At 34.0% G+C, this 15,385-nt stretch overlaps 1 protein-coding gene across 1 annotated transcript in view; it reads right to left on the bottom strand.

Moving 5' to 3' along the window:
• LOC145674395 (uncharacterized) overlaps positions 1-15,385 on the bottom strand; it is a 251,332-nt gene that overhangs the window by 9,323 nt on the left and 226,624 nt on the right. Inside the window, exon 4 of the mRNA XM_081744389.1 lies at positions 5,839-5,979. Within this exon, the coding sequence (XP_081600515.1) occupies positions 5,839-5,979 (141 nt within the window). The remainder of the gene's footprint in view (positions 1-5,838; positions 5,980-15,385) is intronic.

The following is a 15,385-nucleotide window of genomic DNA, read 5'->3' as shown; positions in this document are numbered from 1 at the left end:
GTGCAATGGCGTTATTTGCTGCCTCCCTTTCTCCAGAAAGAGCAAATCTTAGAAGTCATAATTTTAAGTACGCTACCCCATCATCAACAACGAAGGGGAGGGAAGGCGCACTCGCACTCAAAGGTCTAAACACTAAAACTTCAATCTCGTTGTGTCAATCTTTTTTAAATAATAATATATTATATTAGTGAAAGATAAAGCAAACACAGTGCAGAAGAAAGATAGTAATCCTTTTTATAGAATTCAATATTAAGCTTCAATCTCGATTTGTGAGTTTGCAATTCCAGTGCAACTAGCTCTTTTGTCTTTATTTCTTGATTTTCCTTCTACATCTGTTTTTTAAATCTTGTTTCCACCTTCAATGATAAGGAACTTGTTTGTGACAAAGACAAGACTAGTTTTCATATCAAAACTGTGATAACTAACTAAATGGAACAGGTGTTTGCTGCTGTTCGAGAACTGAGTTCTTGTATTTGACAACAATGCTGAGATTGTTGACCATTTGCTTTAGTTGACCATGTGACCGTAAACTAATTCGACCTAAACATGATTTTTGAATGTAGTATTCAAATAGAAGGTTTGGTTAATAAATTTAACTACCATCATCATGAAGTATGTTTCCAGCAAGAAATATCTATTTTAAATAACATAGTTATAACAGAATTTGCCGCCCCATGCACATGCAAGTGTTGTACATATGGTAGAGCCGGCCCTGATAGTGGGATGATGAAAGAGCGAGAAAACGGGAGAACTTCGAGAAAACTCACGCACATGCTGTTAAAATCATTTCAAAACTATACTCGTAGCCATTATAGAAGTAATAGAACTGGTTTACAACGTTCAAAACAATCTTTTGTGTTGCCTTTTGTGCTTTAGAATTATATGTTTTGCCTGATTCCTCGCAGGTTTCCACTCGCCTTGATATTGAACTGCTATTGAGAAACGAGCCTTTCTCAAAGACTATTATAAGAAAGCAGTTATCTATTAAAGGGTTAGTCGGCGACCATTTTCGTATATTAAATTCTTCATAGTGTTAATAAATTTTAAAACTTACTAAATATGCCGTTTCTGAAGTCATTATAAACTTTCACAATGTTAAAATCAAAGAAAATCAAAATATTTAATCATATGGTGCGTCCAGTGCACAAGGAACTTTTGATCATCTTGTACATATTTCATCTATTAAGACCTCTACCTGAAGCTCTTTTCGCACCAACTCCTATAATGTAATATATAAATAAATAAATAAAATCAAAAGTTATTTTCTCTATATTTAAGTGTACCGTTCAAATTTTATGTCTCCTTTTCTCACAGTTTTGGTAACTGAACTTGATTTTCTTGTTTTGAACGCCCCATTTTTTCTTCACAATTACGGATTCTTTTGTATGCTCCTTAAATAGAACATATTTTTGTTCTCAAGTAAAAATTTGTCACCTGTATAGTTTCTATAGAGTTTCTATATAGTGTTTTAATTACACAATTTTATAGATCATTTCCTTTTCTATAATTTTTTAAAGTCCTCCCTTAGTATTAGTCTAGTTTAGTTTAGTGGCTTAGAATGTTTGACTTTCGTGCACAATTCCTGGTCAGGGAGTATCATTTCCACTATAATGCTTCAGACTACTTTTAACTGTAGGTTTCCCCCTATATAGTCTCGCAGTTGGCAAACTTTAAATATAAAATCAATCAAATTTTGCATCTTATTTCCCATAAATATATTACCAACCTGCTTGTCTTCAAATTTTGCATGTACACTTGTCTTTCGCTATAAAGCGAACATAGAGCAATTTTTACAAGCAGCTGGAGACCAACGGAAATTATTAAAAAAAGAAATGGAAAGGAGAAGAAGACATGAATAAAACAGTAAAAAGATAAGGGAGAAGAAAATACAAAAAGATGAAGGAGGAGAAGAAAGGAGATCTTAGAAAAGCTTTGAAGACCATATGGGGGAGTAGCTTCTATTTTATAGGAGAGAAATTAGCCAAGATCAAGGAAGGCCTAAGCATTTGATCAAGGATAGACCAGTATTGGCAGAAGTAGTGATCAACCGATGGGAGAAGGAAGTTAAAAGGAAAGGAGGGGATAATCTGGTATTCTTTAGTAGATATGTCGACGATTGCTTCAGGATACGGAAAGGTACTCATAGACAACTTACCAAATTCGTGAAAGAAATAGAGGATCAGTATGAAAGGCATAGAACTAGAATTAGAAATAGAAAAGAAGAAGAGAAGACGGTAAGGAGACAAGATGTACATCAGAGAACATCTGTTATAAAAGGAGTGATATTGATTACTCAACGAAGAGGAACTTCATACAGAATATCAAGGAGAGGGTTAGTTTAGCAAACAGTGATAAAAGGAAAGGAAAAGAAAACCTAGATGAATTTTACAAGCAGCTGTAGGCCAATGGATATGATAAAACAAAGCTTGAAAGGAAAGGAGAAGAAGGAAACAGAAAAACAGTATAAAGATAAAGCAGGAGAAAATAGAGAAAGATGAAGAAGAAGGAAGGAAATCTTGGTAGGGAATCAAGGGTATAGGAAAGGGAACTGAGATAATAAAGAGAACACTTAAGAAGATAGAAAACGTTTCAGCATATATAAAAGGAAGTAGGAGGCTGTTGGATATGATACGTATGAAGAAGTAGTAGTAATGGAAAGGGAAGGAGCTATTTACAGAATCAGATTTAGTGATTGTGACAGTTGTTATGTTGGTGAAACGGGGAAAACACAAAGAACGCGTAAAGCAACACGAAGATGATGTAAGGTTAGAACAAACAAAAAAAAAAAAAGTCTTCGGGGCGTGAGATTAGAATTCTATTCACAGTGGGAAATCATGGATTGTGAATTTCACATTAAGTTGAAGATCCACGTTTTATGTAGCCTAGGTGTTGATATACGACATTAAACTGAAACCAAACCAACCAACCAGACAGTAAATAAATAAATAAAATTCATTTAAGTCTTATTTCTCCAAAACACAATTACTGATATCAAATAATGCATTATTGATTCAAAAGCATTAATTTTAATGTTTTCCAGAATATTATATAATACATTTTACAGCTTCATTGGATCAAAAGATCCAATATATTTCAGGCAAAAATTTTCTTGTAGGCCTTAGATCTTGAGAACTACATATAGTGTAGCCAAACCAAAACTAACAATTTACTCAGTATGATGTGCTTATTCCTTAAAAAATACGAAAACTCGATTTAGGGACCGTTCAAAGTTTTGTGGGTCCTGATCCAAAAAAATCGATATATTTCATTCAATTAAGTATTTTCTTGTACGTCTTATATCTGTAGAATTATATATAGTGTAGCCAAACCAAAACTATCAATCAACTCAGTATGATGTGCGTATTCCGTAAAATAATACGAAAACTCGAATTAGGAGCCCCTGATCCAAAAACTAATTCTTGGCCAAGGTCGCAATCTTTTGATCCATTTTTTGGATCATTTCTAAAATTCTTGTTTTACATGCTGAGAACAACTGAAATGTAGCAAAAGTACAGTACTTTGTCATATTCTACAACATTATTTTAACACTATAATATAGTAAAAGAGATAAATAATTATTAACTTTTTAAGATGAATTGACAATAAGATAAACACTGACAATGTAGTTTATATCAATTCCTAAAAAACACTGAAACGTCAAGAATTAAAAACAAAGATAAAAAGCAAAGTTATCCCAAAATGAAGTCACATTTTAAGATTGCATCTACTATAGCTTGTTAAAAATATGGAGATTAAAAAATATGTTTCCTATTTTTATATGGTTGTACTATTATTTTCCCTTTGTACCGTTTATTTGAACTTAAAAACTCACTTTTTTAAACATATAGTCCGAGTTACATCAAGTATCTTTTCTACAAATATAGAGTCAATCAATTTTCTCCTGTCAGCCAATGGTTCAAATTTAAAATATGTTTTTTAGTATTCACAAGTGCTAGAGTACTTGAGTCCTAACTTAAAACGAAGTATTCTAAGAATACACTTTTGAACTATTTCAAGTTTGTTCACGAGAGTATCTGTTAGGCTTTTCCAAATTACCGATGCCTATTCTAGTTCTGACCTTAGCTGTAATTTATATAAGAGTACATAAGTATCTGACTGACAAAAAACAGGCCATTGATTAAAAATGTAACCAATTATTTTTCTTGCTTTATTACATACTAATAATAATAATACATTTTCGGAAACATTGGCTATTGTGAGAAAAGAAAACAATTTGAAGAAATAATAATGTTAGTTTTTCATTCCAGTTTATATCAGAATGGAATTTCTATTTCGAACCCATACTTGCCAATAAAGAACAAAAATTATGTTGAAGCCTGCTTAAATAACATTTTGAAATGCTAGTTTCCCAAGCAGTGGGAAGTTAGTCCCAAATAACTTTATTCACTATTTTCCATCGAGTTCGTGTATTCGTTGCAATTCATTTGTGACAACTTAAGAGTTTAGAAGGTTAAATAGCACTCATATTAATTACGTTCTAGAAATGAAATAGATGTTACTTTCGTACCAATTTTACATTTAATCTAGAAATGATTAAATTAAGTGCTTTGAACGTTACTTTCATATTATATTTGGTATCCCTGAGTATCGCCACAAGTTATGTTTAAATATTTTTCTATATTTTATCATCTTGTGGCAGTTTTACAAAAGCTTCCTATTAAAAAAAAAAGTCTCGCTGGGAATTATTTCATTCTATAACATCAGAGAAACTAGTCAGAAAAGTTATTGATGCAAACACCGTTCCTGAGCAAACACGTGAGTTTTTATCTCCTGCGGAAGAAGAACCCAAGCATGTCGGTTTATACCTTGCAAGGGAAAATAGTGCTGCCGCACGTGGCAACGGTCTACTAGTTCTGCGTAACCTTAAACCAAAATTTCCTGTCACGAATAACATTAAAAAAGATAGCGGTAAAAATATTCGAAAAAGGGGTGGACAAGAAACGTGAGTACTTAAAATCTGTAGAAAGACATTTGCAGAGTCTAAACTGTGATTCTGGAAAAGATCGCTGCTTGTATTTTGGACAACGAAGTAACAGAGATGTACTGAGGAAAGTATTTCGGTCAGAATCGAGGAAAGAAAAAATATAATTTAATTACCCATTTAAAATGGTTTAAGATACTGTTAAAACACGACGAATGGATTACTACATGATATCAGTATAGGACGATGATATCAAGAGTTCAATTAATTTGTATTAAAAGTTGGTGCTGTCGCTAGAGGTCATGTTTTGAGTGTACAGTGATCTCGGATCTAATTCTCAGTCGAAGAACACATTTTTCGGCATGGATTCAACATGTTGAAACATCTATTTGAATTGAGAGGTGCTAACTCCGGTGTGAACAGCTAGAAATAACACTGATGAGAACTCATGAGCACGAAATCCCGTATTAGCCAAGAATCCTTCCATGTTGGCTACGATTTTTCCGTTAAAGAGAGAAGTACCTCAATCATGAAAATACATGTACAGTCAGGGACAAAAGTTCTTTCCGCATGATGAAGAAATTAGTTTCGTAACTAACTCCAAACTGGAAGGATAATTTAAGTACAGTTTTCAGTAGATTAAAAAGAATGTAACTTTCTGTACATTCTAGCGATACCACCATTATTCCCAAAATACATTTAACAACAAAAGAAAAAAAAATTTTTGTCGCTGACTGTACAAACTTCACTTTATTTATTTATTTATTTATTTACTTTTATAAAATCGAGAAATTATTATAAGATATATCACTATGTCAGCCAGCCGACGGCTATCAGGAAAACATGGGTATTATATTTAACAGAGCATAAAATCCACATATTTCAACTTAACTCACCAGCAAATAGCAACAATTTTGCGCACTTTGTTCGTCCTTGTAATGCTGCTTTCATCAGAGGAGTAAATCCGGAATTGTTCCTGGCGTCCACATTAATGCCTGAACAGCGACTAAGGAGAAACTTCACCACTTCTGCATGGCCTGGTACAGAAAACAAAATTGAATCTGTATTAGAACAGGTAGAAAGAATTTTTAAATTCTAAGGAGAAAGGAATTAAATAGTACGGACAATCGCACTTAACTTTCTCGTTCCAATTTCTTAAACTAAATCATGTTATGGTGCAGTTATTAATGAAACATTTCTTGTGAAATACGTACAAAATTATAAGACGTTTTCGGAAAATTTCGCCCAAAGAAAACTCACCTAAAAACTGAATTACCCATTGTGAAATGTTTTCATTGAAAAAGTGACCTATCCCATATATAGGGTTACTAATTAAATATTTTATATGAAATAACAATCATTGTAGCAGACGTATTTCAGAAAACGGTCAAAAAAGAAAATCACCCCAATAGTAAACTGCCTCTTCTGGATATTCTCATGAAATTTATTTATGCAACATTATAGAAATATTAATGAAATATTTATTTATGAAATATGAACAAAGTTACCTGAGTCGTTTTTGAGAAAATCGTAAAAAAAAAGAATAAACGACCCCTCGTATATTTTCCAGAACAAATGAGTTATGGCATGTTGTCAGGTTATTAATCACATATTTATTTATGAAATACGAGCAGAACCGCATGAGTCGTTTTTGAGAAATCGTTCGCAAAGAGAATCACCCTGAGAAATGAGTTATACCATACTATGGTTGTTATTGAAAAATTGATTTACGAAATATAAACAAAATTGTTAGAGCCGTTTATGAGAAAATCGCAAATTTTGATTTTCACCGTTTAATAAACTACTCTTATTTTTAGGGGTAGGAAGAAAATTCGACACCCTCTGGAGAACCACATAAAACTTAGTTTAAAATTTAGCCTCGATATTTTGAAGAGTATGGCCTTTAGGCAAATGTACATCAGGACGAACGGAGAACTGACGAACAGACGAAAGATTACTTTTTTCGATATTTAAAGGCCATGAGACGTGTAAATCCGTTGAAATCTCGAATTCGATATTTTTCACGATCACCGTAACTCCTTCTCTCATTTGTTCGTTCGAAAGTAAAAGCATATACACAATTGAATGCAAAGTATTAACTCTCTAAGCCGGTTCGATGTACGGCCCCTCAAAATGCTTCTAGAGGCGGTTTGACATACACGTATACGTCCAGTGTAGTAGTGACGAAATGATGCATATTCTGCCATCTCTTGTTTCCTCACATGAAACGCATGTCAGTCAAGAGTAGACTGCAATGTGCTGCCATCTGTTGGTTTTACAAACTCTACCACCTAAAATTAAACTTGTAAACTAACAGAAACACAAAAAAGGAAGAAGTAATTTGTAAGCGCAACATATTTTTATTATAACTTTTGCTAGAATAGGATAAATGTCATTATTTATACATTTTTGCGTAGTGTGAAGTTTCGTTTACAAGTCCTGAAAATGTCATTATAATTGAGCAAATTTTTTTTCTTTTTCTTTTTTTTTTTTTTTTTAAAGATAAATTTAATTTTGAGACATTATGCGAAAATTGCTATTTAGGTGATTTAAAATTACCGCCTCTCGCAGCAGCTCAGTATGGGTATTTTGTTTCCAGCTCGTAGGGTTAAAAAACTCTTTCTCGCATTTACTCTTCTGCTGGTCTAATGGCTAGCATGTATGGCTCTGATATACAAAATTCTAGTTTTCAATCTCGATGGTAAAGAATCGAACATTGATTAACATCCCACTTTTAACGGTAGGTTTTATATAATCTCGCTGTTAAGAAAAGATGTACATACAAATCAATCAATCAATTCGCATTCAAAATATCTTAATGAAATATATCTTGGATAAATTTACGTTGCGGTTTGAGATATAGGAGAATTGGTATAAATGATACCATGAACTGGGGTTACTTGGAAAATCTGGGGCTATTTGGAAAACTGATATTTTTTTTTTGTTATATGGTATAATAATGACAGAACTATGATAGATACGTCATTTTCTTCTAGACCAATGAAAAGTAAGCACCGAAAGGAAACAATATGGATGATCATAAGTACTAAGTCTTATTTATAGATTGGTGTAAAAGTTGTCAATAATTGATGCTTTTTTGTATTTTTTGAATTTTCTGTAAATTGTCCCTGTGTTTCTGTAATGAAAAGTGATTTTTACTTGGTTGTACGAAATATTATTGCTTTCAGTAGTTTCCTAATGAGGCGAATTAGTTTTAAATTTCCATTTTCTTTCTTGGACAATCGGTGGCCAATTTTTATTTCCTTTAGTTTTTCTACTAAAAGTGATGATACCGATCAGGGAATAGAAAACGATGTCATTATTGAAGTTTTGCCTGAATCTACCTACAACCGCAGAGAACAAGTTGTTTTTCCATATGACTTTGCAGCAAAGAATTTCAGTATGTGAACTTTTGTCCTTATCGTACTGTGTTACATTATTAACAGTACCATATGATATTTTTGCAAATAGTAACGTAAATGTACACTTGTAAAAATGGTACCAGATAATTTTGTAAACCAATGTAAGGCAATTCCTGATCTGATAGAAACATGAATTTCATAAAATTGTGTAGGGCATGTTTCAGTGTCTTAAAGAAGTCTCGAGAGCTTATGCATGTATTGGCATTTGCCGAAATTTCCCTTGTATTGTTTGAAAAACTACCATTTATAAAAGTATATTGCAAAAGCAATTTATTTTACTGATTCTGTAGGCCTTCAGGAAGACAAACTTACCACTGTAGTTAGTTTACATTGGTTCAACAATTTGTGTTTAACTAAAAACTTGTGCAAAAAAGGTCTGTTTTTTATTTAAAACAGCCTAGGAACAACATTACTATGAAAGAAACATAGCCATGTTGCATATCAATCTTCTCATGAAAGTGTTAACTTGCAAGTGGTTCTTTACAAATAGCCCAATCTTTCACACAGCTCTTACTACTATGAAAAGATATATATTTTCCAAGTAGCTCCAAATGCGAGGCTACTTGGAAACAGCATGTTTTGGCTCCTGGGAGGCTTCAGTCTCAGTAAAATATTGTTATGACTGCAGGAAAAGGTAACATGGACTAAGCTCTAGGAACGTCACAAGAAGAAGAAAAATTAATTGTAGTAAATAGCAAGGGGCAGTATGAAAAAAAAAACTTTCGAAGTAACCAGAGTTTACGGCAATTGAACATCTTAAAAATTATATCTAAGTTAAACATGGGTGTTGCTGTTAGCGCTCGTAATCCCGGATTCGATTCTTGGTTCAGCCACAAAATTTTCTGTGTTAATCCGACATCTCTAGGCAACTAAGAACTTGAGTTAAGAAAATCGAACTGCTCTGAAAATCCAGCAATAACGGTTATGAGAACCTATGAGAAAAACACATTATTACCCATCTAAATGCTGTCTAGCATATAAAGATGTTAATATAATAATAGATAGACTTAGATATAAATATAAAAGTCTATTAAAAGCAAGCGATAACCCCATAAACTGTTACGTACTTGAAACAGTTTTCATTGTTTGCAGTTAATCAATTTTTTTATTCATTTTTCCGTTAAGTCTTCAGTTTAAAGTAAGTAATGCATTGTTCATATACAGTCCAGTCCATTTATCTAATTTCATGACTATATCAAGGCATGTTGGTGCTCTTTACTGTATACCAACGCCTACACATGCAAATTGTATTGATTAGGTGCTATGAGAAACATTTACCCAATATACAACTTGACATTAGACAATGCAAAGAAAAACAATTAAAAGATGATCTTTCAAATGAATTCAAAATATATATATACACAGGGCCGGCCCTAGGCAATTTACTGCATCGTGTAATGGCATCATTTGGCGTCCCACTTTCTCCAAAAAGAACAAATCTTAAACTCCATGATTTAAATATGCTACTCCATCATGAGCAACGAAGTGGAGGGAAACACCACTCGTACTCAGAAAGGCCTAAACACTATAAATACAATCTCGTTGTTTCTGTTGTTTTCTTTAAATCATAATCTATTATGTTAGTGAAAGATAAAGCAAACACATCTGCAGACGAAAGATGTAACCCTTTTTATAGAATTCAATATCGTGCTTCAATCTCAATATATCAGTTTGCAATTTCAGTGCAACTAGCCCTTTTATCTTTATTTCTTGAGTTTTCTTCTACACCTGTTGAAAATTAAAAAAAAAAAAAATACTTGTTTCCACCTTCAATGATAAGGAACTTGTTTCTGACAAAGTCAAGACTAGTTTTCATATCAATACTAAATGGAACAGATGTTCACTACTGGTCAAGAATTGAGTTATTGTATTTGACAATCATCAATCAATTTATGCAGGGATTCCTTTGACCAGTTGCTTCAGTACTGTTCATGTGATCTTAAAATAATGCGATTTAAACATGATTTATGAATATAGTATTCAAATAGAAAGTCAGCTTGGTAAATTTAACTACCATCATCATGGAGTCTGTTTCCAACAAAAATTACTTATTTTAAATAATAGAGTTATGACAGATCTTGCCGCCCCGTGGAAATGCACGAGTTGCACATGTAGTACAGCCGGCCCTGACTATATAAGGTAACCAAAGTTATTTACCTCATTCATATTTACCTTCAACCAAATTAAACATTTTCATTTTACGCACAGCCCACAATTAGAGTAACATCTAAGCAAAGATGATGACATGGGCTCTATATTTTTGTAAAGGAGGAACGGTACTTCACTTACTTGCTATTGAGTTTTTTGTTGAACACTTCAAGTGGAAAAGAATATTTACATTTTTTCATTTTGTTCGAACAGCTTGTTTTTGGATCAAAAGATCCAATATATTTCAATCAAAAATTTTCTTGTAGGCTTTATATCTGGAGAACTACATATAGTGTAGAAAAACCCAAACTACCACTTAACTCAGTATGATGTGGTTATTCCGTAGAAAATACGAAAAACTCGATTTAGGGGCCGTTCAAAAATTTTGCGGTCCCTGATCCAAAAACTAATTATTGACCAAGATCGCAATCTTTTGATGCATTTTCTGGATCATTCCTAAAATTCTTGACCAAGATCGCAATCTTTTGCTCCATTTTTTATCATTCCCAAAATTTTTGTTGCAATTATTAAATATAATGTTAAAGTCGGGCTGAGGCCACTGACTTCTGTTGGCATCCTCTGGTAGTAAGTATTTGACTGACAACATCATTCAACATTAGCTTAAAACTAATACTGACGAATACTCACTTGTTAGAACTAAACGCATCTTACAAGAAGTACAGGACAGTTCCCATGTTTCGCGATTTCTTATTGCTTAGAAACATATTTGTATAAATTAACAGACAAATTCTGACCAAAGCATATATTAACTAATAAATAATAGCGTTATAGTTTCGGCAAATTAACTTTGCCTTCATCAGACACATTATGAAATACAATTTCTAAGATTACAGCTTATATACTTCTTAAAATGAGAGGTCATTCCATGAACCAATCATATTCGTCCTTTCCTTTAATTAAAAATTGTCCAATATTTAATCAAAAATTGTTAAAGGAAAGGACGAATATGATTGGTTCATGGAATGACCTCTAATTTTAAGAAGTATATAAGCTGTAATCTTAGAAATTGTATTTCATAATGTGTCTGATGAAGGCAAAGTTAATTTGCCGAAACTATAACGCTATTATTTATTAGTTAATATATGCTTTGGTCAGAATTTGTCTGTTATTTTATACAAGAAGTTCCAAACCTAGAATGAGTGGTATTCAAACATATTTGTATTCAAACCTATATACCTTTAGAAAGTAAACTTTTAACAATGAGATTCTAAATAGAATAAAAAAGTTTCCATTTGACGTCGAGAAGCTACAGCTATAGAATTTTAATCAAAGAGACAGAAAAGAGACAGAGAGAGAGAGAATTCTCTTAGCAAACAAAGAAACAAACCATACAAGGTAGACAAAACGAAATTTTTTACTGGATACCACAAGTGACAAGTAAGAGACCTAAGCAGCATGCTAATACAAAGTGGTGTGACGAAATAAGGTAGCACTCTTAATCTTGGAAACGAATTATCCAAGATAAATGATTGTCAAAAAGTATTGGTAAGACCTTAATCCAACAAGGGATCGACAATTGTAGATAATGGTATGTATGTGTTTCAAATATAAATAACCCTCTCCACCACACTCATGTGATTCAATGCTCGTTCTTGATATCTGAGCATTTGAGATTAAGAAATAAACGCATATAGGTCTACTTTGTTCTGGGAAATCATATGCTTAACACTGTAGCTGTAAGAATTTTTAAACACAAAGTTAAATTAAGATTTATTGTTCGTGGGTATAACTGGGTCAAATTTACTGTTATTTCGGGGTATAACAAACGGTTCTGCGAACTCGAAATATTTTAACAACCGGTTCGCTAGAATGAGAACCTGCTGAATAGCACCACTGGTTTTAATAGAATGATAAGGTCGGGGATAAAAGCTGTTCTTGTGATGCTCAGTGCATAGCAAAAAGACTCTCACCAACTCTAGCTTTTACTTCATGGTAATTATTATAACCGAAAGATATAGTTGACTTCCGGTTTCAATAGGAAGAGCTGAGATGAGGTGTGTTCTTCGGATCCAGAATCCATATGCGCGCGCACAGAAAAAAAAAATCTCGCCTCCAAATAGGAATACAAAGTATAAACTAGACCCAGTTGGCTAAGGACAGAAGCCAATGGAGAACTTTTGTGAACGTGGTATTGAACTTCTGGGTTCAATAGACCATAGAATTGTTTCAAACAAATACATTGAGGGAAGAGTCTTTATTTCAAGTTCTTTAAAAAAGAGTTCCATTTCTCCTCGTAGTATTCTTACCACTTTCTTCTGTAGCCTGAAGATGACAAGACTTTTAGATGTTTGAAGTAAACCTTCGTTGAGTTTTTCATTTAGAAAATGTACATTCAGATCACTTACAATAATTATCATGAAAAAACGCCAGTATTTTATCTATATTATTGATAAATGTTTTAATATTTCTGCCGGACGTCCTATATTACACAAATAATAATACAGGGTGAGTCAAAAGTCCTTGGGTACCTGCATAAGTTTGAAAATCGACGGGAAAAGTAAAAAGTGATGATAGGAACAATGGTTTGATGAGGGTCCGCAACTTTTGGAGTGTATGTCATTCATGACCGCCATCTTGAAATCCGCCATTTTGGATTCAAGTCATTTTTTTAAATGGGAAGGGGGTGTATGACACATCAATTAACACTAGCTTGAGCTCAGGAATTTAGTGGTGTAATTTGTTTTTTCTATCTTGTACAGTTTAGAAGTTATTAATGTTCAAATGTGGGAAATTACCTTGATACTGACCCAGTTCCCTCTTTGTTCCAGGTGATCTAAAATGCATCTGACACGTGAACAGGAGATCGAAATCATCCTTATATCAGGGGAACGCAGCTACCGAACAATAGCAGCTGACTACAACAGACGGCACCCAGACAGAGAACCGGTATCGCACAGCACGGTGGCTCACGTGATCACCAAATTCCGGGAGACGAACTCTGTTCAAGATAGGGCACGTAGTGGGCGACCAAAGACTGCCACCAATGAGGAAACTGCAACGGCGGTTGTTGCGTCGTTTGTGAAAAGTGCCCGTTGTGTGTCCCTAGCATGTGCAATAAGCCAATCCTCCGTTGTCCGAATATAGCACGCCAATCAGTGGCATTCTTACAAGCTGCACATGCAACATAAACTAAACGAGGATGACCCTGATCGCCGGTTGGAGTTCTGCATGTGGGCTACTGAACAACACGAACTGGATCCTGCGTTTGCCAAGGGTATACTGTTCAACGACGAGGCGTTTTTCACTTTGAACGGGGAGGTCAATCGACATAATTGTCGATACTGGTGTGACGCAAATCCGAACTGGATTGACCCGAGTCGAGAACATAATCCAGCGAAGGTGATGGTGTGGTGTGGCATATGGGACACCCGCATCATTGGGCCATTTTCATTTACAACACCTTAACTACACCACAGTATCTGATGCTGCTGCAGGACCTTGTGTTCCCTGCCACACTGAACGCTGACGGCATTTTCCCATCTTATTTTCAGCACGATGGAGCCCCTCCACACTATGGACTTGGTATCCGTGAATGGTTGGATGAACAACTGTCAGGGAAGTGGATTGATCACCGTGGTCCCGTGGAGTAGCCGCCCAGATCCCCTGAGCCGGCCCTTGATTTTTATCCGTGGGGACATCTTAAGCAGATAGTGTATACTGAGACAATCCGTGATTTGAGACACCTGGAGGAACGCATCTAACAAGCCTGTGACCAAATTTCAGGAGACGTTCTCCTCCGTGTGCAGCCTGAGTGGTTGCGGCGACTAAAGTTGTGCATTATACGGGATGGACAACACGTAGAACATGTGTTGTAGCATTCAGTATCAAGGTAGTATCCCACATTTGATCATTAATGACTTCTAAACTGTACAAGATAGAAAAAAAAACAAACAAATTACACCACTAAATTCCTGAGCTCAAGCTAGTATTATTTGATGTGTCATACACTCCCTTCCCATTTAAAAAAATGATTGAATCCAAAATGGCGGATTTTAAGATAGCGACCATGAATGACATACACTCCAAAAGTTGCGGACCCTCATCAAACCTCTGTTCCAATAATCACTTTTTACTTTTCCCGTCGATTTTCAAACTTATGCAGGTGTCCAAGGACTTTTGACTCACCCTGTATTTTTTTGAAAAAGTATTTCTATTATACTACATTCGAACTCTTTATTTTTCTTCATTAAGTTTGTCAAACTTATACACTTTTTTTTTTACTTTCATTTCATTTTTATCAAAAATACATGATCCACCTCTTGATAGATTTGTTTTACAATATCTTGTTGCACAGGTAAAGTTTGGAATGGCAATATACTCTATTTCATTGCCTTTATTGTCAATGTTCTGTTATACATATACTATCAACATCTCTGTACGAATCATGTAATTCTATTACTAATTGGAATTGTTTAGATGTATTAAAATCCTATGTATTTTGATGAAAGAATGTGATTGTATTATTTTTATTATTGTATTTCTTTAGAGGTGCTTTATATTTTGAAATGTTGTCGTGTTTTGTGGATTATTAGTGTTCAAATTAAGTTTTAATTTTCTAGGATTCCTACCTTCTTTCTGATTTTTACCATCTACTTTTGCAGTGTTACACACATACACACACAAAAACATCATTATTTAGTCTGGAAGGAGGATGTCTAACTCTGTATGATTGTCATGTTGAACACTGTATATCTGTATTATTTTAAATACTTCACAAAAAAAAGCACCCTATCTTATTGTATACAATACTGTTAGGGGAACAAAGCCACGAAAAATCGGAACAAGAATTTTAAGAATGACCCAAAAAAAATGGACCAAAAAGTTGCGATCCTGACCAATAATTAGTTTTTTT

The sequence above is a fragment of the Thermobia domestica genome, chromosome 17 (assembly GCF_964235325.1).
Source record: "Thermobia domestica chromosome 17, izTheDome1.hap1.1, whole genome shotgun sequence".
Taxonomy (NCBI): Eukaryota; Metazoa; Arthropoda; class Insecta; order Zygentoma; family Lepismatidae; genus Thermobia; species Thermobia domestica.
The sequence above is the reverse complement of the archived record's forward strand: the minus strand, read 5'-3'. Positions and strand labels throughout refer to the sequence as shown.